The sequence below is a fragment of the Suncus etruscus genome, chromosome 17, assembly GCF_024139225.1.
Source record: "Suncus etruscus isolate mSunEtr1 chromosome 17, mSunEtr1.pri.cur, whole genome shotgun sequence".
NCBI classification, from domain to species: Eukaryota; Metazoa; Chordata; class Mammalia; order Eulipotyphla; family Soricidae; genus Suncus; species Suncus etruscus.
The window spans coordinates 9586806-9610427 of record NC_064864.1 but is presented as its reverse complement, the minus strand read 5'-3'; the positions used below and the strand labels follow the sequence as shown (position 1 = coordinate 9610427).

Below are 23622 nucleotides of genomic sequence, written 5' to 3'. Positions count from 1 at the left end.
ATAAAGATTTAAAAATTATTTTCAAGAAGAGATGTAACTTCTTAGAGCAAGGAGTGCATGTCCTGACAAACAGCTAATGTGATTTTTCAATAATATCTTTATTTAAGCACCATGATTACAAACATGTTTGTAGTTGAGTTTCAGTTATTAAAAAGAACACCCCCCTTCACCAGTGCAACCTTTCCACCATCAATGCCCCCATCTCCATCCTCCCCAACCTCCTGCCTGTATTCCAGACAGGCCTTCTATTACTCTCACTCATTACCATTGTCATGATAGTTTTTTTAGTGTAGTCATGTCTCTAACTGCACTCAACACTCTTAGTAATGGAATCTCAGAAGACCCAGCCAGGAATTATCAACACATTCCCTTAAGAATAAGTCTCAAATGTGTGCTGGGAAGACAGTGAGGCAAGGGGCCTATGAAGCCAGTTAGCTCAATAAACAACTGAGAGTATTTTGCATTCTGCCATTTTTAAGGTGACCTTCCAAGCAGTTCAGATAGATGATGAGTTCTTAAGGGAAAAAGAAAGTTCAAATTCCCACAAGCATTTGGTTTGCGCAATGGAGTCATTTAATTCTTAGAGGGACAGTACGTGTTTTGTTTTGTTTTGTTTTGTTTCGTTGCAGTTTCTGAATGGCTAGTCACAAATAAATGTGCTGAGTCTTGAATCTCAAAGGAAAAAAAGATTTAGACAAGAATAGGCTATGAGTGAGGGCAAAAGCTGTGATTGATCTGCAAGTGAGGGATAATAGAAAGCAAACTCATTACTCTTGTTCTAAATGAGCCTTGCAGTGCAAATATTTACACCTGTGCTCTGGAACCATTCAAGGCCTCCCTCAGGTATTAAGGGAAGTCACACACCATACAACAAGAAGAACAGCTAAAATTTATCGAAAATTTATCGGGAAAGCAGGTGTGCCATTTTATTGAAGCCAAACTTCATGTAGTATGTTTCACAATGAGCAAATTGAGACTCTGAGAGATTGAACAACTTATGCACAGTCACTCAGACACAGATCTGACATGGGATTTGAAACCAGGCAATCTGCTTGAGGGACCACAACAAGTATGTGCACTTTATTTCTGAATAGCAATCATGTGTTCTTCGATGTTTCATATTAACTGATCTGATTTTCTACAAAAGATCTTAACTGGCATCCTTCACACAATTGACTCTGCTTCAAGTAGATCCCAAGTTGTTGCTAACAAAAAAGAAATTCTGTGGCACTGGTCATTTATATTGTATGTCCATTATAAATTCCCAAGTAAAAGAAAAAAAATAACACAATCTTTGCTTCCAACTAGCATTCGCCTTTATTTTCTGAAACGACCTGGAGTAAGATAATTCTCTATTGGTAGTTAGAATTTGAGGTTAACTAAGGTCGCAGGAATTTTTGTCCCCTACAACATAGCTGCCATAAGGTCATGACTTCTTCAGACTACACTTTTGGTTCTTGGGACATGTTCCTTGTGGGATCTTAGGAAGTTAAGAGTTGGTGGATGAAACTTCTCTTATGATAAGGTTACCCTAGCAGGGGTCTCAAACTCAATTTACCTGGGGGCCGCAGGAGGCAACGTCGGAGTGATCCTTGAGTGCAAAGTCAGTAGTAAGCCTTGAACATTGGGGGGTGTGACCCAAACAACTAAAACAAAATAAAATAAAAAAAGATTCCTCTAGGGCAGGGCCACAAAATGTTGTACGGAAGGCCGCAAACGGAGCCCCTGGACTGAAGGAGCTCACCAAAGGATTTCTATAATGAGAGAGAGAGAGAGAGAGGAGAGAGAGGAGAGAGAGAGAGAGAGAGAGAGAGAGAGAGAGAGAGAGAGAGAGAGAGAGAGGAGAGAGAGGAGAGAGAGAGAGAGGAGAGAGAGAGAGAGGAGAGAGAGAGAGAGAATGGTAGAGCTAAAATGAAAGAAGGGAGGTAGAAAAGTCAAAGAAGATTCCAGTCCCTCTTAAATTATCATTTCTACTTCACATCTTTCCCCAACTCACAATTTAGCTTCAGGCACTCAGAATGTCAAGAAATTGCCATTTGACTCACAAAATAAGGATTATATTTGAATTGTTATAATAGATGAGTTTTTTAAAGACTAGTACTTGAGAATGAGCAAGTTATGAATAATTAGTTACATAAACATCCCTTCTATTACTAAAGAATGCTTTTAAGACTGTTACATTATACCTTATTTTACCTAAAACAAAGATCATCCCTGGTTTCTTTTTATCTTTGTTTACAACTTGGTGTCACCCAAACCAAAGATTGTTTTATATGTAAACCTGGGTGGGACATGCTTAGAATAGTCTGAGTTATCTATTATCTACCCTTACTATGTCCTTACTGCCACACCTGGGGGTGCTCTCTGTACACAATAAAAACAGTTCTGACAGATAGCTTGCTCATATAAGAGGTAGAGGATTGCTAGAGTACAAGTGTTTCATCCTCAGCCTGGTCTGGATTATTTCATGTGTGACCCTACTTCAGACTCATTCACGTGGGGTTAGAGATATGACACATGGGATGATTTTACAAAGGCAACCTTCACAGATGGACACATTGTTAGAAATCAAAGGATTTACTAGAAATTTTTCTGATTTTACTTTTACAGATATTTTACATATATTATGCTGCCCTTATCATGAAAATCAAATTTTGTACCTCAAAGGAGAATAGTAATCACCATTTCACAGGGCTAATATGAAGATTAAACAATGTAAAGTGTTTGGAATATAATAATTCTATTAATGATTGGGAAGATCACAGTCTCAAGAATTTGCCCTTTTTCTCAAAAAGATTCTGGATGATACATTTACTTTTCTTAAGAAGCATCCAAATAATTCAGCAAATTCACCGAGCATACTAATGCCCAATCACCGAATTCTGGAATGTCAAGTGAACATTAGATAATTTGTATTTCTCTACTCAAGTAAAATCTCCTTAGAATTGGGAGGTAGGGGAAAACAGGAACCAAACTGATGCCAACAGCAACAACAACAACAAAAACAGAAAAAAATATTTTATTGCAATTTATAATTCATTCCCAAGACAATGAATAATGCACCTATTAGCAGACATTGTGAAGATGCACTTATGCAATTATCAACATTGATGAATACATGATGCCATAAATGTTCAACATTTTCAAGATCTGAAGTGTTCTTAATTTAATACTAACCAAAAAAGGAACTTTGGACACAAAAATGCCCATCTCTTATTTTAATATTACTTCTTTTATTTACTAATTTTGATTGTACCTAACGAATGAGGTACAAAAAAATTTCCAGGAATCTGAGTAGGGTGCAGAAGTTCAAGGTGCTGTAGAACCCCAGGATTATCTTGTTAAGATTAGTTCAGTCATAAAATTCCCCACATTCCAGGTTAACTGCATAGAAAAAAAAGCACTATTCGCAAACCTCACTGAGGTATTATGGGGATTCATGCCTATAAAGTGCTTCAGGTGCCTTTGAAGAAAGACAACATAGAAGTATAAAATCATCATATATTTCTGATGAAATGAAAAGAGGATTTTGGCACGATGAGAAGGCTGTCTCGTAATTAAAGAATCACACCTGCTTACTTAAAAAAAATCCTTTCATTGTTTATTGGTGTGTCTGTATATGTGTTTTACTTTAAGAGAATACATTTTTCTCTATGACCAATCTTCTAATAGCCATTCTTAATCCTAGCTGTTTTATCACAATCACATGAAGAGTTTGTTGAAAAGAAAGATGCTTGATTCACAGCCTAAACCTAGAGAATTAAAATTGCTAGGAATGGCACTCAGACAACTATATATTTTAAATGATCAAAGAAACTGCTGATGCACAGAAAAGTCTAAAAAAAAAAAAAAAAAAAAAAAACAAAAAACAAAAGAGTTTCAATTTATGAAACATTGGTTTCCCTCTAGGAACACTTTTCTTAGATTGAATGAAATTGGATGAGGGTTTCAATTTCCTATTTTCCTTTTCCTTTCTCATGCCCCATATAGATCAGCATATCTCTCTCTCTCTCTCTCTCTCTCTCTCTCTCTCTCTCTCTCTCTCTCTCTCTCTCTCTCTAACACACACACACACACACACACATACACACACATTCTCTCTCTCTCTCTCATTCTGCCTTTGAATTAAGTTTTGATAATGGTAAAAATCTAATAGTTGCAAATACATGCTTCATTGAGAAGGCATGCAAGGACTTGCAGTTCATTCCCGCTGTGCTTGAAGCAAATTTATGTTTCTCATTTGTCAGGACAGAATGGTTTAATATGCAGCTCCAGCTTGGAAACAGGTAAAATCGGCATTTCCTAGGAGATCTCGGTGGAGCAGCTGCTGACAAACAAAAATGAGTGAGGTTACAGCAGCCAACCATGAAGACAGGCTACAGTAACTACTCCTCTATGTGAAAAGTGCCTGCATTTCAGCAGACAGCTTAGGAACAGAAACAATGCAAGTTCAGTAAGCAGCAAAAAAAAAAAAAAAATGTGCTTCATTAAGGTAGACAAAAAATAATTTAAGAATTGGTGATGGTGGAGTATAATACCATGGGTAGGGAGGTTGCCCATATGGTCCCCTAAGCCTGCGAGGAATGATCCCTGAGTGCAAAGCCAGCAATAAGCCCTGAGCACTGCCAGGTGTGGGCCAAAAGCAAACAAATGAAAAAAAGAAGAAAAAAAAAGGAATTGGTGACTGTAATTGAAATATCCTTTTGGATAAATGGCCAGCTTGGTCCACTGCAATTCTTTGTTTAGGTTGTGCATTTTACTTCTGGTTTTGCACTCAGAGATCACTCCTAGTTGTGCTTGGGGACCAAATGCAGCCCAGAGATCAAACCCAGGTTCAGGGCATGCGAGGCAAACGTTTGTCTTACCCTCTCGACTATCTGCAATTCTCAATGCTTTTTTAGATGCCACCTTTATTTCCTAGCAGGTGTGGAGTCTTCATTTCCTAGCTCGTCTAATAAAGAAGAGAGTGATTTAGCCCTTAGAGCCTTCACAGATCTCATCATGCTACTTCTTCAGTTTTAAAAATGGAAGATTCCCCTCTGGGTGTCTTGCAATGGAACTATTGGAATCTGCGGACACATTTTATTTCTTTACATTTACACAGAAAAAGACTTCTGAAGCTGGCCAGAACTTACAATGTCAAGAACTCATGAATATTTTGTAAAATATAATAGTCCCATTTCTTAGAAAAAAAAAGAGATATAAAACCATTCAGAAATACAGGAGATTGAGGCTACATATACAGTTCAGAGGAAATAGAGTGTGCTTAAAAAAAGTTCATTCAGAATCAGTCCGAGAGGCATTTCTCTATGTGAAAAATGTCTAGTAATGCCTTCCAATATTTCTCTAAACATTAGAGGCAACTTTATACAAAAAGACTGTTGGATTTGGATCATGGAGTTGTTTGTTACATGCATTCCAGTGGGGCAAGGCTGCCAGCAGCAAAATTAAACCTCCCAGGAGGACACAGGAGCCACTGAAATAAAATGCAATGTCATAGGTCTGGGTCCAATCATAAAACCAACCTGAAAAAAGAATAAGAAAAAAATATTAATTTAATAAAACTCATACAAATAGAACCCCATATATTGATTTCATCATCAATTTTATACCCAGTTATAGATTAGGATGTATATCACCTCATAGTGGCCTATTGGGGGGTAGGAAAAGAAAATCTCAAATATTTCGACAAAAATAAGAGAGTATTTTCATGTCTCCAATATAAAGGATAAAAATAAAAACAAAATTCAGCACAAACGGACTTGTTTTTTCAACCATATCAAAATGATTGTAAAGAAGCCATTTTATCATAACACGCTTCCTGCAGACTTACCTTGTGTACATTTGTGCTTTGATTGCAATATGAATGTCTACAGCTGAAAATATTACAAAGAGCTCTGAAATGGGGTGACATTAAGATGAATAAATATCTTACCAACCATTGGTGGTCCAAGACTGTTTCCAAGTCCAGCAAAGAACATTAATATCCCATAAGCATGGGCCAATTTTTCAATTCCCACAGTCTTGGTGGTCACGTATGGGAAAATGGACCAATTCCCAGTCAGAAATCCTAGGATCCCAGAAAGAATTGCCAGAGTGACATAAGTTTTTGCAAGTGGAATGACACATAAGGCCAGGCCCATGATGAGTAAGGTAGCTACATAGAGATATAAAGTATTAATCCACTTGAAGTCAGCCAGTATCCCTAAAAGTAGTTTACCGACTGCTGTCATGATGCCAATGATGGAAATAAGAGGCACAATAAACTCTTCCTCATGTACATTTGAACTTCGTGCTACGTCTTCCATAAGTAAGGAAGGGGGAAAACCTCCAACGTCAAAAAGAAAGATTGCGATAAAGAGGGCTGAAAAGACTTTGTTTTTAAAAAGAGCCACAGTGTCTCCCCAGTAAGTCTTATATAACTGCCATTTCCTCTTGGCGAGCTGTTTGCAAAAATATGTCTGTTCTGCAACTTTCTTTTTGTACGTTTCATTCTCTTTTGTTTGTGTCATAGATGAATTTTTCTGAAGGACATGGTCTTGTTTCCAGTCCCCAGTGGCAACTGAATTCTTGCACAATTCCTCACTGCTGTATCTCTTGTCTAGAATGTTGATGTTTTCTTCCAGGTTCTTTTCTTTTTCGTTGTAGATGGAGTATCTATCTGGTACATTTTCCAGAACTGATTTTTCAGGTACAGGACCAGTCGACATCTGAAGGGGCCTCATCAGACTGCCACAGGCTAATATATTTAAAGCTAAAGCCCCCACAATCAACAGGCATCCGTCGAGTCCATAGAACTCAATCAACAGTCTCTGTAGAGCAGCATAGATAAAAAGTCCGACGCTGGAACCTAAAAAAAGAAATGGGGAGTTGATCAAACTAAATCTTTTCTGCTTTGGGGCTCTTAAGACAAGCATTATTAGTATCACAGCCAATTTATTTTGACACTGGAATTTATGGAACCTTCATGTTAAAATCACAACAAGAATACTGAAACTAATGAATGGCCAGAGTAATCACATTAATAATATGTTAATTAAAAGAATTATTTATAGTGAAGACTTTGTGAAGCATATTAAATTGCATGATCTTACTTAATCACTATGATGATATTAGGTAAGTCCTATAATTATTTTTTAATAAGTATGAAGTGACCCAGGGCTAAAAAGGGTAAGAAATGTACAACAGTTAACAAAGGTTTATATATATATATACATATATATATACATATATATATACATATATATATATATATATATAGAGAGAGAGAGAGAGAGAGAGAGAGAGAGAGAGATGGCATAACTAAGATTCACAATTAGTTGGACTCCAGGAGATAAGAAATATGTTTTAATTTTAGGATATTTATAGGGATTTGATAAACATGTTACTGAAACAACAAAATTAATTATTAAAATTAATGAACAAATAGGAAAGTGGAATTTCAAAGGGCATACAAGTTAACAAATGTCCCTGCTTTACACATCTATACAACTGCATAATTACTCTATTTTTGTTGGTTTGTTTTGTTGTAATTTTTGGTCTTTGGGCCACACCCTGTGATGCTCAGGGATTACTCCTGGCTGTGCGCTCAGAAATCACTCCTGGCCTGGGGGACTATATGGGACGCTGGGTATCAAACCCAGATCCATCCTAGATTGGCCACAAGCAAGGCAAACGCCCTATCACTGTGCTATTGCTCTGACCCCAGTACTCTAGTTTTTTAAAGCACAGTTACATCAAGTATACTTGCATGGGAAGTTACACCCATTCAATTAGTTCGCAACATTTTCAAATAGCTCTTATTTCAAAATTTTGGTTATTTAAATTTTAACGTTATACTTTAAAATCAAAATAATTTTAAAATAACATCAAGAAAGACCACATGAGAAAGAAGCACACAACTAAGTCTATCTATTTATTATGTACATTTAAGTAAGCTGATCTTAAATTTTAAGTTTCACAATAAATGGAGGTGTATAGAAGTCAGCATAAATCTTTCAGACCTTGGAAGCTCTAAAATTCTTCCTCCGTTTCTATTTTCCTCAGGAATTCTTTACATGAGTGCTGCTTTTCACAAGATTCTTTTTGTTGTTGTTGTTGTTGTTGTTATTGTGGTGGTGGTGGTGATGGTGGTGCTCAGGGTTTCTTCTGGTTTTGTGCTTAGAGGACTAATCATATGGGAGCCGGGGATTGAATTTGAGTTGGCTGCATACAAGGCAAGCGACCTACCTACTGTACTATCTCTTTAGTTCAGGGATCTCAAACTTGCGGCCCTCCGTACAACATTTTGTGACCCTTGGCCGGCCTTCAAATATCGCAGTATTCGCGATTATTCACTTACCGAATAATCACAATAAAAATCGCATTAGTAAGAACAAATCGCATTAAACATTCGCATACCCCGAGCAGTTCCATTCGGGGTCTGCAAATGTTTAATGCGATTTTTTTTCTTACTAATGCGATTTTTTATTGCGAATATTTGGTAAGCAAAATCCCTTATGCGGCCCTGCCTCACCCCCACTTTGCCTCCTGCGGCCTCCAGGTAAATTGAGTTTGAGGCCCCTGCTTTAGTTCTTTAGTACTTTTGGTTTTATGTTTTGTTTTTTATTTAGGGCCACACTTGTTAGTACAAAGGAATTATTCCTGAATTCAGGGAACCCCGTGACATGCTGGGGATCAAACTCAGATCAGCTATATACAATGCAAACATCTTACCCTTTGTACTATTACTATAATTTCTGCCCCTTTGCAAGGTCCTTAGCTAGCATTTGATTCCAATTTTACTAGGACCATATATATTTTTTCTTCACTATATTCTCTCTATATATATTTTAATTGTATATTGGGTATTATATATTGGGCATTTAATAATCCAATTATATATAAGTATATACACATATATCAATATATATGTGCTTCTTAGGGTTTGGGTTTGTTGGTTTGTTTGAGTGGGTGTTTACTGGGATACAAGCCAGGTATTCAAACATGCAAAATGTGTGCTCTACCTCTGAGCTACATCTCTACCCCAGCTCACTAGAATATTTTTCATTTTCTTTTTGAAGCCACACCCCTATATATTGTGGAAGACAAAATATCTAGGGCTAGAGAGATAAAACAGCAAAAAGTCTTGCCTTGCATACGACCAACTTAGGTTTAATCCCAGCATCCTATATAACTCTTCAAGCACCTTAGTAGTAATTCTTGAGCGCAGAGTCAGGAATCAGGAATAAGCCCTTAACATCTATGGTGTGACACATCACCCCCAATAAAACCAAATCTTTTTCTAGTATTGGAACTTTTTATATGGTGTTACCTGGGTGGTAGTCAAAAAGCAATTGGTTGAACTAAGCTGTGCTTCAAACCTTTTGTTTTCTTTAGCTTGTTTTTGGACCACACTTTGCATTGTTCAGTACTTACTCCTAGCTCTGTACTTTTGACTCAGACCACATGCAGTGCCAGAGTACATTCAAGCCAGGTGCTTATCCACTATACTATATCCCTAACCCCTGTTTTTTGGTTCTTCTAACTGATCAGAAGGCTGCATAGTGGCAAACCTGAACGTATTTTAAAGAGGTACCTGTTGAAATTAATCCAAGCGCAAGACCTCTACGGCTGTCAAAATACTGGCATGTGATGGTCACTGTCGCTGTGTATAATAAACCACATCCAAGACCTAAACATAAAAATAAATTATATAAATTCAGACATGCTTTATCACTTTAATGCAAAAATATAATTATCTCTAATGGAAGATACCAGCAAACTAACTCAATTCAGAATATGAATTCCTAGAATTCTTGCAAGTCAGTTTCATAGTTTGAATATAAACATTTGGGAATCCTCAATTCTCGTTCTACACCCACCCTATGGCCAGGGTCAAATTTTTAAAAATTTAATTTCTTAGGGTCAGGGCAATAGTACAGTGGGTAGATAGGTGTTGCATGTGGCCAACTAGGGTTCAATCCCTAGTATACTAAATTGTCCCCCAACGCTACCAAGAGTAATTCTTGAGCAGAGCCAGGTGTAAGCCCTGAGCATTGCTGGGTGTGGTTAAAAAGCAAAAAAAAAAAAAAAAATCAAAAACAAGAAACAAAAGAAAACCAACAATTCAATTTCTGAAACATGAATGTAAACAAAAATTCAAATGAAGAAATTATAGGATAATGGAGAAAATTTTTAACTTCTACACCAAACACAAGATTAAATCATGCTTTCCTAATTAGATCTCTTTTCCAGCCCTTGACCTCAATTCAATTAGTCCTCCAAAGTTCTCCAAATAATTTTTCAATCTCTTTATCTCAAGTTCCTTTGCTAGAGTTTGCAGCTTGCACAGCCCAATCTACACTTGAAGTGTTCTAGAGTTGGTACTAAAGGTCTCTCATATCTTCTCAAGGTAAAATTTATATATGTAAGTCTATCTTTTAGAGACACATAATCATTTAGAGTAAAAAACCATGATGTTTTAATTTAGATTAAAATTTTCCATACACAAAGTTGAATCAAGTATGTTTATAAACTTTTAATATTAAAGTATTTTTTAATTTAAAGAAATATTTTTCCAAATTCTTCAAGGTTCCTCCTTATTAGTTTTATCTTTCCTTCCTTAAAAAGCACCATATATATATTGGTTTTTGGGCCACACCCGGCGGTGCTCAGGGGTCACTCCTGGTTATCTGCTCAGAAATAGCTCCTGGCAGGCACGGAAGACCATATGGGACACCGGGATTCGAACCAACCACCGTTGGTCCTGGATCAGTTGCTTGCAAGGCAAACGCCGCTGTGCTATCTCTCCGGGCCCAGCACCTTATATTTCAAATTGATCTGATAAGGTTTTCCACTAGTTTCTAATTCATATTTTTTTACTCTTCTCTACATAAAGAAATAATAAGTTTTTGAAGTGCACCCTATAAACACAGAAACCATAGTCTAAAAACTAAATTTTAAGTCATTGGGTATATGCTTAAAACCTTTTTTCATAACTTTTAATTACTATTTTCTCTTTCACACATGGACTTACCAAAATAGTGGGACATGAGAAAACTGTCATTTAAAATAACACAAGACTCAAATAATCATTTGTTATTGGATAATAAAAGCATCCTAAAAATGCAATAGGGGCTGGGAAGATGATCATTGAACAAATAATTTTGGCATTTTCCACCTCTTCTTCCAGATTCCCTCCAGATCACAAACATTGAAACATCTGACCTGCTTGAAGGAGAATTACTGGGACTGGCCCCTGGCTGGCCCTGTGCACTGCCTGGGGATTCTCTTCTACCCACCCCCTACCGAGGAAATGAGATACACTTAAAAATCACTTTAAGTAAGCCTTCAAATATAAAGCATCCTTTTGTATGAATTAAGAAGAAAATACAACCACTAAACCACAGGAGAGATTGATGCATACAGTTGTCATATGGCTTCAAGACACTTGTGTTTCTGTATAATCAATTTCATGAAGTCAGAGACATGTCACTATGAACTAAGACTGTACTTCAAAGAGTTTTTGGAGGGAGAATGAATCTTGCTTTTTATGTGAATTAGTTGTCAGGGCTCTGTCAAATATTAGACATGAAAGACAAGGAAAGGAGACATTTCTGATTACTAAATGCCAATGCCAGAAAACAGCAACTTTTGAACTTTTAACCTTAGACTACAAAAAAGAAAAATGCTTTGAAAATGATTTCAAGGCCATTGATTTCAGATAAGACTATATTACTTTTTAAAAAATGTGACAGAATTTTAAATGCCTTTTCTTTAAACTTTTGAAAAAGCAAAAGGTGATACAATGCTTTCTCACATTTATATCAGGATGACCTTAAGCTAACAGTCATTCAAGAGGGCCCCCCAGGCTTCCAACCTCTTTCATAAAGTCTATGAAGTAAAAAATATTTCTATAATAATAACATGTTATCTGCTTTTCCCTTGTTCACATTTACACTGGTGGTATGAAATTGAGTCAGACTGTAAAACCCTTAGCACAGATAAAAATAAAAACTATTGGTGCCAAATCATTTTTACCCACCACTCATGTAAGGACAAAAATTTTCAAAGCATTTCATCTCAATTATAACAATTATTTAAAAAAAGAAACCCTCATGCAATTATTTTAATAGCCAGCTAAATTAACCACATCACCTTGTACCTCTCCCAACCCTGTTTGTATTTGATTAAAAAAAAATCTAATAGGCAATTTATATTTTTGTCCAGATTTGGGTACTTCATATTCATTTTTTTTATTTTTTATTTATTTTTTTAAATTTATTTAAACACCTTAATTACATACATGATTGCGTTTGGGTTTCAGTCATGTAAAGAACACCACCCATCACCAGTGCAACATTCCCATCACCAATGTCCCAAGTCTCCCTTCGCCCCACCCGACCCCCGCCTGTACTCTAGACAGGCTCTCCATTTTCCTCATACATTCTCATTATTAGGACAGTTCAAAATGTAGTTATTTCCATAACTAAACTCATCACTCTTTGTGGTGAGCTTCCTGAGGTGAGCTGGAACTTCCAGCTCTTTTCTCTTTTGTGTCTGAAAATTATTATTACAAGGGTGTCTTTCAATTTTCTTAAAACCCATAGATGAGTGAGACCATTCTGCGTTTTTCTCTCTCTCTCTGACTTATTTCACTCAGCATAATAGATTCCGTGTACATCCATGTATAGGAAAATTTCATGACTTCATCTCTCCTGACAGCTGCATAATATTCCATTGTGTATATGTACCACAGTTTCTTTAAATAAGCCAAGGGGATACCAGGAAATAGTAGCTAAGCCATATCTAAGCAAATGCTGGACCAGGTTCAAATCCCAATGCCAGCTGAGTATAGTCCTGATGGCCCCAGCACTTCCTTTGTGGCCTAAACACCCCTTGCAGGATTCAAGCAGCATCACATTCTCTGGTCCTTGAACTAAAATAACAGTCCTAATTGGCTGAAAATCACAGGTGGTTTTTCCAAAACTCCTAAGAACAGCTTAGGATGCCCCCTCTTCATAAAAAGAAAAGAAACCCACAAGGAAATAACTGGTAAGACTTGTTAGCAGTGATAAAATCTAAGCTTTCCGAATCCCGGTGCCCCATATGGTCCCCCGTGCCTGCCAGGAGCAATTTCTGAGCCTGGAGCCAGGAATAACCCCTGAGCGCTGCCGGGTGTGACCCAAAAACTACAAAAAAAAAAAATCTAACCTTTCCTGAAAAATAAAATAATCTGTAAAATAGACAATGAAAATCCTTCAACTCATAAATTGTAGGTCACTGAAGGAGGTGGACTTAAAGGGTCCAAGAGACCATGGTGGCAGGATGTTGTTACTTATGGCAGTGGGTGTAGTGGTGTAATGTTCCTAATGTACATAAACATTTCCACTCTTGTATATCCATGCTGCCATAATCAATGTTTAATTGAATAATTTAAAAAACATTAAAAATACATGAGAGATAGCATGGAGGTAAGGTGTTTGCCTTGCATGCAAAAGCAGGGTAGTTCAAATCCCGGCACCCCATATGGTCCCCCAAGTTTGCCAGGAGTGATTTCTTTCTTTTTTTGGAGGGAGGGGCCACACCTGGCGGTGCTCAGGGGTTACTCCTGGCTGTCTGCTCAGAAATAGCTCCTGGCAGGCACGGGGGACCATATGGGACACCGGGATTCGAACCAACCACCTTTGGTCCTGGATCAGTTGCTTGCAAGGCAAACACTGCTGTGCTATCTCTCTGGGCCCAGGAGTGATTTCTGAGCATAGAGCCAGGCGTAACCCCTGAACGCTGCCGGGTGTGACCCAAAACCAAAAAAAAAAACAAAACAAAACATGAATAAAAGGGTTTGTTACATAGTGAAGAAATGGACTTTTGGTGGTATATTTAATGCAGTATATATAGATGTTTATTTATATTGATGCATATCTATTATTTATATGATGTTATTATGGAAAATTTCTTCAATAAAAACAGTAAATCATGGTGAATAGGTTTTCCTGATAAAGTTATTCTATCTCTTCTCATAACTTCATTGTACATACCCCCATTTGAAGTCATATTGATTCATTTCAACCATAATGGATCATTTTTTACTGTGGTTATCACTTTTGCAATTTTCTGTTCTTCTCTGTATCTTATATCCCATTTATATGTAAACATCATTATAAACACTTATGTTTGTATGCATGTGCATATGTATATATACATATATTTGATAAAATCATTTTATCTGTTATTCAATTAATCATGCTATTTTTTCTGTTAAATGGGATATAAGTTATTTTAACTTAGCAAGTATTTAATATTTCTAAAATTTCAAAGCAAATAACATAAATTCAGAATTGGAAAAAGGTTCAATAAGTTTAAATCTACTATGAACTGAAGGATGATGCTTTGAGCAAATCACACTAAACTGCCTGCCTTGTTTTCATATTTTTGATAATCTTCTAAAAACTGAATAAATTCTAGATAAATTCAACTGATAAGAATTATATATAAATAAGAAAACATAATAACATAGCCTAATATATTACTTTTTACTCAGTATATGCAAAGAAAACATCAATAAGGAACTATCAGATATATAAAATGTATATATCATATATATAAAATCATGTAAAAATCATTTAATTTTTACAATAACAAAAGAAAATATTTGAACATGTGTAAATACTTGGAAAAAGGTCTGAGTTCTTTTAAAATTTTCTTCCTGGGGGCTGGAGCAGTGGCTCTAGATGTAAGGCATCTGCCTTTTCCATGCTAGCCTAGGATGGACCGCGGTTCGATCCCCGACATCCCATATGGTCACCCAAGCCAGGAGCAATTTCTGAGCATATAGCCAGGAGTAACTCCTGAGCGTCAATGGGTGGGGCCCAAAAACCAAAAAAATATACATATATAGTTCTTCCTGGCATAGCAGGTAGGGCTTTGTGTTGCACACAGCTGACCCAGGTTCAATCCCAGGTATCCCATTTGGTCCCCTAAGCACCACCAGGAATGATCTCTGAATGCAGAGCCAGGAGTAAGCCCTGAGCACCTTTGAATGTGACCCCAAAATTAGATAGATAGATAGATAGATAGATAGATAGATAGATAGATAGATAGATAGATAGATAGATAGATAGATAGATAGAGATAGATAGATAGATAGATAGATAGATAGATAGATAGATAGATAGATAGATAGTCTTCCTTTTGTAGGAGAGATAGTACAGCAGGTAGGTGCTTGACTTGCATAGGACCAATCCTGGGCGTTTTATATGATCCTTCAAACACTATCAGGAGCAAAGAGTCCAGAGTAATGCTTGATCATTGCCAGATGTGTCCCCAAATTAAAAAAAATACCCCCAAATTAGCCTTTCTGTTTTAGGGAGATGCGGAGTAGGACATACCCAACAGGGTTCACTCTACTTCTGGCTCTGACTTTGAAAAGCTAGGGAGCAAACTAGAGTCTACTGCAATGAAGGCAAACACATGAACCTTGGATTATTTCTCCAATCATCTTTTTGTTTTGGGATATGGGGGTTAAACATCCTTTCATTTTGTATTTATTTTTATATATAATTAGACCTCAATAGAACATCAATATATGTTATTTTATCCCTTCAATATTATTCTTACAAAATTTTTTCTAATAATGATGCATTCTAGTATAGCATTATAAATTTATAGCCATTAAGGGTATGAAATAGACTGTGGGTTAGAAGATGTGGTTGATTCCAGGATATTCTCTTTTTAGCCAGAGGAGTTTCATATCCTAGAAAACCTTTTTTCTAGTTATAGGCACACCTAAACAGATCATTCAAATGATACTCTTCATATAAAAATACCCTTGACTTTTTTTGGGAGGGGGGTGACCACACCCGGTGATGCTCAAGGCTTACTCCTGGCAATATGCTCAGAAATAGCTCCTGGCCTAGGGGACCATACGGGATGCTGGGAATCAAACCCAGGTCTATTCTGGGTCAGCTGTGTGCAAGGCAAATGGCCTACTTCTTCACTATCACTTTGACCCCACCCATGACTTTTTAGACCAAATGTTGTTGAAAGTTATATGAATTATTAACCTCCCAGAATGACCAAGTAAATCCTGGGTTAAGAAATGGGAGGCTTTTTATCCCCCTCATTGTTCAAATAGTTTAAAGTTATAGTAATCAGGACACCGCAGTACTGAAATATAGACAGACTTTTTTTGTTTTTGTTTTTGTTTTTGTTTTGGGGTCACACCCGGCAGCGCTCAGGGTTTACTCCTGGCTATATGCTCAGAAATCGCTCCTGGCAAGCTCCGAGGACCATATGGGATGCCAGGATTCAAATCACTGACCTTCTGCATGCAAGGCAAATGCCTTACCTCCATGCTATCTCTCCAGCCCCTAGATAGACTCTTGAATCAATGGAATAGAAGTAATATCCCAGAGACATATGTCAGTTACATGGACAGTTAATCTTCAACAAAGGAGCTAAAAGTATGAAGTAGAAAATGAAAAACCTCTTCAGCAAATGGTGTGGAGGGAAACTGGTCATCACATTAAAGAGAGAAAGAAAAGAAAAGAAGAAAAGAAGAAGAAATAAAAGGAAAGAAGGAAAGAAAGATAGATAGATGATAGAAGAAAGATAAAAGAAAAATAAAGATAGAAAGAAAGAAAGAAAGAAAGAAAGAAAGAAAGAAAGAAAGAAAGAAAGAAAGAAAGAAAGAAAGAAAGAAAGAAAGAAAGAAAGAAAGAAGAAAGAAGAAAGAAAGAAAGAAAGAAAGAAAGAAAGAAAGAAAGAAAGAAAGAAAGAAAGAAAGAAAGAAAGAAAGAAAGAAAGAAGAAAGAAGAAGAGAGAGAGAGAGAAAGAAAGAAAGAAAGAAAGAAAGAAAGAAAGAAGAAAGAAAGAAAGAAAGAAAGAAAGAAAGAAAGAAAGAAAGAAAGAAAGAAAGAAAGAAAGAAAGAAAGAAAGAAAGAAAGAAAGAAAGAAAGAAAGAAAGAAAGAAAGAAAGAAAGAAAGAAAGAAAAGAAAAAGAAATCAGTTAAAAAGTTGTTGGTTTTCAGTCATACAGTGTCCCAATACCCATCCCTTCTCCAATGTTCACTTCTCACCAACGAATGCCCCCAATTTTCCTCCCGCTCCAACCCCCAGTCTACCTCTATGACAAACACTTTTCTTCTATCTCTTTTTTCCTTTTAGGCATTGCGGTCTACGATACCTTTACTGAAATACATATCATTTTACCTCATTTCAGCACTCAGTTCCTGTCCAGAGTGATCAATTCCAGGTATCATTGTCATAAAATGTCCCTTCTCTGTCCTAAGTGCAATCCCCTTTTGTGGCAATCTTCCTACCTTAGACCAGTTCTTCTGGCCCATCATTTTTTATTTTTTGGGGGGGTATCATGTACATACAATGTGGCTGGGTTTGTTTTTTTCTTTTATATCCTGCATATGAGTGTGATCTTCCTGTGTCTGTCCCTTCTTTCTGAATTATTTCACTAAGCATGGTAGTCTGCATGAAAAGAAGGTATACTGGTGACCGGTAGGTACATGAAAAACATTGTTCTCAAATGCAGAGATCTATAGCTTGGCCATGGGTCATGTGGGTTTAATATTCTCTCTCTCTCTCTCTCTCTCTCTCTCTCTCTCTCTCTCTCTATATATATATATATATATATATAAAATGTAAATATTTACATATATATAATTATATATTATGTATATATACATATTATCCTAACCAACAGTTAGAATTGCCTATGCTATTACAAGAATTGCATACAGAATACTTGTTTCTGGATATGTAATCTGTAGCTTAGAGTTCTAAAAGAGGTAATACATTTATTTGCATTTTTGGTCTCCCAAGTACCACCAGGGGTCACTTCTGAGCCTAGACTCTGACCCTGAACCTCTTAACAGTGTAGCCCCAAAAATGAATAGATGGATGAGTAAATAAGTATTTATGGGTCAATAAAGTTTTTTATTTTAATTCTTTGAGGGACCACATCCAGCAGTGCTCCAGGGATCACTCCTGGCAGGGGTGAGGGAGCATATGGGTGCTTAAGACCAAATCCAGGTCAGCCATGTGCAAAGAAAGCACCTTTCCCTATTTAGTATCATTCCAGCTCCGATAAAGGTTTTTTAAGAGCAAAAGATGGTTGTCATGGTCTTAAACTGTAAGAAGTCAAAAAGGAATTTGGAAGAAGAAGAAGAAATAAAGTTATTAGGCATCTCCCTGTGCCTACCCATATTTGTGAAATCATCTCAGTCCCATTTTTTTGTTGTTATTTTTGTTTTCTGGGTGACACTCAGGGGTTACTTCTGGCTTTGCACTCAAAAATCACTCCTGGAAAACTCAGGGAACCATATAGGATGCCAGGAATCTAACCTGGGTCCATCTCGGATTGACTGCGTGAAAAGCAAACCGGTATGCTAAATCTCCAGTCCCTCAGTCCCATTTATTAAAGGTAACTCTGCAATTGAATAGTTTTCCAAGGTCAAAAATACAATAATAATTACTACATTAACTAATAGGTATTACATTATCTCATCAATCCGTAAGACTCTATAATGAGATGCTATTATTATGATACATAGTGAAACCAAGGAGCCGAATTTAGATAATTTGTCTATGATGACATGGTTAACACTGTAATTAAGACAAAGTTAAAAACATAGTCTGAGCCTAGAGTTTGTGCTATTTCTCCCTATCCCATACTATCTTAAAAGACTCTAGTTTAGTGGATGGAGTGATAGCACAGTGATAGGATATTTGCCTTGCATGCTGCTGACCCAGGACAGACCCTGGTTCGATCCCTAGCATCCCATATAATGCCTCGAGCCAGGAGCAAATACTGAGTGCAGAGCCAGGAGTAATTCCTGAGCACGTTGGGTGTGTTCCCAAAACAAAAAATTATCTAGTTCATTCAAACAAATAAAATAGTTTGGGATTACTTTTCTGCACAGAATCGTTAGTTTAAATTTTTCTTGTTTTTATTTCCTAAATAATTCACAATTCTGAAAAGAAAATAAATATAGATCACGTAAAAAATTTCAGTTAGATACACGACTTCAAATGGCAACAGTACAAAGGTGTCATGGTTCATTATTTTCCTAATTTTTTCTCCTATACAAATGTGTCCTACACTGATAAAATAAAATCACAAAGAAGTCAACCATAGCACAGAGTGTTAATAATCTGCTCGCAAGAAGTGCCTTCCACAGCCCAATAATTATCATAGTGAGCAAGTTTTTTTAATTAAATAAATCCCAATCTAACTATTTTAATTTTGCTTGTCATTGTTTGTCCTCACAAGATGTATGTGAGGCAGGTTGCTTAGCCTCACAGATGAGGGAACAAGCATTTGTGGGAATTAAGGTGACCTACATCTTGTGACTTGAATGCCAGGAATCTATCTATGAGATAATTTCTAGCCACAAGATTTCAGAACCTATTGACAAGTCAGGTTGTATATAATCCACAAACCTGATTCTATTTTGTTTGTTTGTTTTGGGGCCACACCTGCTGACGCTCAGAGGTTACTCCTGGCTATGCGCTCAGAAATCGGTCCTGGCTCAGGGGACCATATGGGACACCGGGGATCGAACCCAGGTCTATCCTGGGTCAGCCAAGTACAAGGCAAATGCCCTACCACTGTGCTACCACTCTGGTCCCAAACCTGATTCTGTTTTTTTTTTTTGTTTTTTTTTTTGTTTGTTTGTTTTTGGGCCACACCCGGCGATGCTCAGGGGTTACTCCTGGCTGTCTGCTCAGAAGTAGCTCCTGGCAGGCACGGGGGACCATATGGGACACCAGGATACGAACCAACCACCTTTGGTCCTGGATCGGCTGCTTGCAAGGCAAACACCACTGTGCTATCTCTCCAGGCCCCCTGATTCTATTTTTTTTAATATCTTTATTTAAACACCTTGATTACAAACATGATTGTGGTTGGGTTTCAATCATGTAAAGAACACCCCTCTTCACCAATGCAACATTCCCATCACCAATGTCCCTAATCTCCCTCCTCCCCACTCTACCCCCGCCTGTGCTCTAGACAGGCTTTCTACTTCCCTCATTCATTCACATTGTTATGATAGTTCTCAATGTAGTTATTTCTCTAATTGTACTCACCACTCTTTGTGGTGAGCTTCATGTAGTAGGTTGGAACTTCTAGCCCTCCTTTCTTTTGTCTCTGAAAATTATTGCAAGAATGTCTTTCATTTTTCTTAAAACCCATAGATGGGTGAGACTATTCTGCGTCTATCTCTCTCCCTCTGACTTATTTTACTCAGCATGATAGATTCCATATACATCCATGTATAAGAAAATTTCATGACTTCATCTCTCCTGATGGCTGCATAATATTCCATTGTGTATATGTACCACAGTTTCTTTAGCCATTCATCTGTTGAAGGGCATCTTGGTTGTTTCCAGAGTTTGGCTATTGTAAATAGCACTGCAATGAATATAGGTGTGAGGAAGGGATTTTTGTATTGTATTTTTGTGTTCCTAAGATCCGGATTCTATTTTTAACTCGGAGGCCATTAATGAAAAGAAGGCCAGAATTCAAGGAAGTTATTACTATTCAAAAAATTGTATAGATATAATACCCTGATTTTTCTCCAAAGATAACTATGACCACTTATTTCAGTAATTGTATGTTCTGTAAGTAAAATACCTTATGAGCATTGATGGTTGAAGCATGAGCTGGTTTTGATAAATACTGTTGTGAAACATTTAAATTACATCCTCCTAGAGTAGGGTAATATGTAGGCTGGGTAATGTGTAAAATCTTTGTCCAACTTTGTTTTGTAGTGGATACACTGAGCCCATAGACCCAAAAAATCATTTCCCCAGTCCCTGATGCCTAATCAAAATACATATGTGGTCATTGCTACAACATCCTAATCGATGAATGATTTAACTTGTTAGCAAGCCTAGAGTTGGTTTGCTAAAAGTTAAGTAGATCCCTACAACAATCTAGTCAAAAGAGTAATTTAAAACCAGAATTAAGTCTTACGTAATTAATATATAATTAATCGAATTAAAATTTGAATTTAAAGTTGTTAGTTCTTGGGAAGGGATAGCCAATATCAAAAGATTTTTAAAATATTAAAATATTTTAAATATTCCAATATTCCAATATCTCTAATGCTAATAAAATTTCTAGATTGGTAAAACTATTTTTATTGCCACAGAAAGTTTGAAATTAGGACATGAGAAATAATTATGTCTCTTTCTTTCTATATATCTTCTATTTGTATCTAGCTATAAATATATATATACTTAACACATTTTACTACACAATTTAATTATATAAATATTAAACAATGTTAGTGAATTTCTTTTTTTTACATATTAATTTTACCGATAGATAAAAGTAAATACTGAGAATAATTTTTTAATTTTTATGTCAATGGCAACTTGAGATACATAATTGCAGAGGCTAAATCTAGGCTAACCCTGAAATATGTGTTCTAGGAAGAAGCCATCAATTTTTAAATATTTAGATCACAGTTTAATTTACTAAGATATGTTTTAATTATACATGTAAAAAGGAGTTTGTCATAGAAGGAATAATATTATGTGGTATACACAGATATATTTTTATTTTATGACTTTTGACAGTGAAAAATTATTAATTAATGAAAACTCTCAAATTTTATATGAGATTATCACATTTATATCTACAGGCTTATATTAGTATCAAACCTTTTTGGTCTAAAAACATTAAAGTTCTGTATAGTATTTTAATACTATACAATTTAAATAAACTTAATACTAAAATATTTAGTATTTTAACTTTAAAATAAACTTTAAAAGTTTTCCTTCTCTTTTATTTATTCATTTATTTGGTTTTATGATCATACATGGTGGTGCTCGGGGCTTACATCTGACTTTTCACTTAGGAATCTCTCTTAGTGAGGCAGAGGGAGATGATATGAGTTCTGGGGATCAAATCAGCCACATGTATAGCAAGCAATCTATCTCCTGTACTATTTCTCTGACCCTTGAAAGTTTTGAAGCAAAAAAATTAGGATCTATTGTCATAATGGATGAAGTTAACTAGCTATGTAGTTTTAGTTAGTCATATCACTTTGTTGGACTTCATTCTCTCTCTGTAAAAGGGAATCATATTGAGCACAGAGACAAGCACATAGTAAGTGCTTTATAAATATGAACTATAAAGAAAGAGTTCAGAGGGCTAAAAGTATAAAAAAAAAGTTCCTAATGACCCCTTGTGACATCAACCCAAAGAACATATAAAAACTGAAATGAACGTAACAAATAGGATACACATAGACAATTCACTGGAAAAAATGACTATTCTCTCAAAATAGCTTTTTGACATTGTGAAACACAGAACTGAGGACAAATTCAAACTAAGGATTACTTCCCTGGGTGGGAAAAAGCACTGATAGAAAGAGAAAAGTGACGCAGATACTAAGGAAATAAAGAACACAGTAACAGAACAAAAGACATAACGAAAGAAGTAAAAAAAAAATTTTTTTTTTTGTTTTTTGGGTCACACCTGGCAGCACTCAGGGGTTACTCCTGGCTCTATGCTCAGAAATCGCTCATGGCAGGCTTGGGGGACCATATGGGATGCCAGGATTCAAACCACCGACCTTCTGCTCACAAGGCAAATGCTTACCTCCCTGCTATCTCTCCAGCCCCAGAAGTCAAATATTGAATACATGATTGTAAAAATAAAATACCAGTATCATTAATAAAAAAAATAATAGAAAAGAGTTTTTTTAATGAAGAGATTTGAAGATATATGTTTAAAAACATCAGAAAGAACAAACCCTGCCTTATAGGAATTCCAGAAGAAAAGGAAAGACAGAAAGGGGAAGAATGACTGGTGGAATAAACAATAACTGAGAACTTCCTCAATATGAGCAGAAAGATTTTATGCACTGATTTGGGGATCCAAATCAGTCTAAACAAAATAAACCTTAAAAAAAAATAAAAGCAACGCCAAAACAAAATAGCAAGAACCAGAGAGATAAAAGTCTTTTTTGTTTGTTTGTTTGTTTGTTTGTTTGGGGTCACACCCAGCAGTGTCAGCTCCTGGAAGGCTGAGGGACCATATGGGATGCCGGGATTTGAACCACCATCCTTCTGCATACAAGGCAAATGCCTTACCTCCATGTTATCTCTCCTGCCCCTAGATAAAAGTCACAAAGGAACCACCATACAACTCATAGCAGATTTCTCAAATTAAACTCTTAAACGTAATAAAAATCTAATTGAAATATATTCAAAGTATTAAATGTGAAGATCCTTTCTTTAAGTCTTCTACCATGATAGGTTATTACTTACATTTGAAAAGAACATTCTCAGACAGACAACTGCTGATAACATATGTTGTCCTCAAACCAGCTCTGTAAGGAATACCGAAGTGACTTCTTTTGAGAGCAAATGACAAATTTTCAAAGCAATCAAAGTCTAAAATAAAATAGCAAGTGGAGCTGGAGAGACAGTATAGCAGGTAGGGTGCTTGATTTGCATGCAGCTGACCTGGTTCAATCCCTGGCATTCCACCTGATCCCCTGAACTTGCCAGGAATAATCCCTAAGCTGAGAGTCAGGAATAAACCCTAAACATCATTTGGCATAGCAAAGAAAACAAAAAATATATAGTAATAAACCCCTTTATATCAAT

The 23622-nt window shown here is 36.3% G+C and overlaps 1 protein-coding gene across 1 annotated transcript in view; it reads right to left on the bottom strand.

Moving 5' to 3' along the window:
* Positions 1-5272: 5272 nt before the first annotated feature.
* The window catches only part of SLC16A9 (solute carrier family 16 member 9), a 28477-nt gene continuing 10127 nt past the window's right edge, over positions 5273-23622 (bottom strand). The window contains exons 3-5 of the mRNA XM_049790534.1: positions 9578-9673; positions 5936-6850; positions 5273-5525 (exon numbers count right to left, since the gene is read on the bottom strand). Of these exons, the coding sequence (XP_049646491.1) occupies positions 5347-5525; positions 5936-6850; positions 9578-9673 (1190 nt within the window). The 3' untranslated portion in view covers positions 5273-5346. The remainder of the gene's footprint in view (positions 5526-5935; positions 6851-9577; positions 9674-23622) is intronic.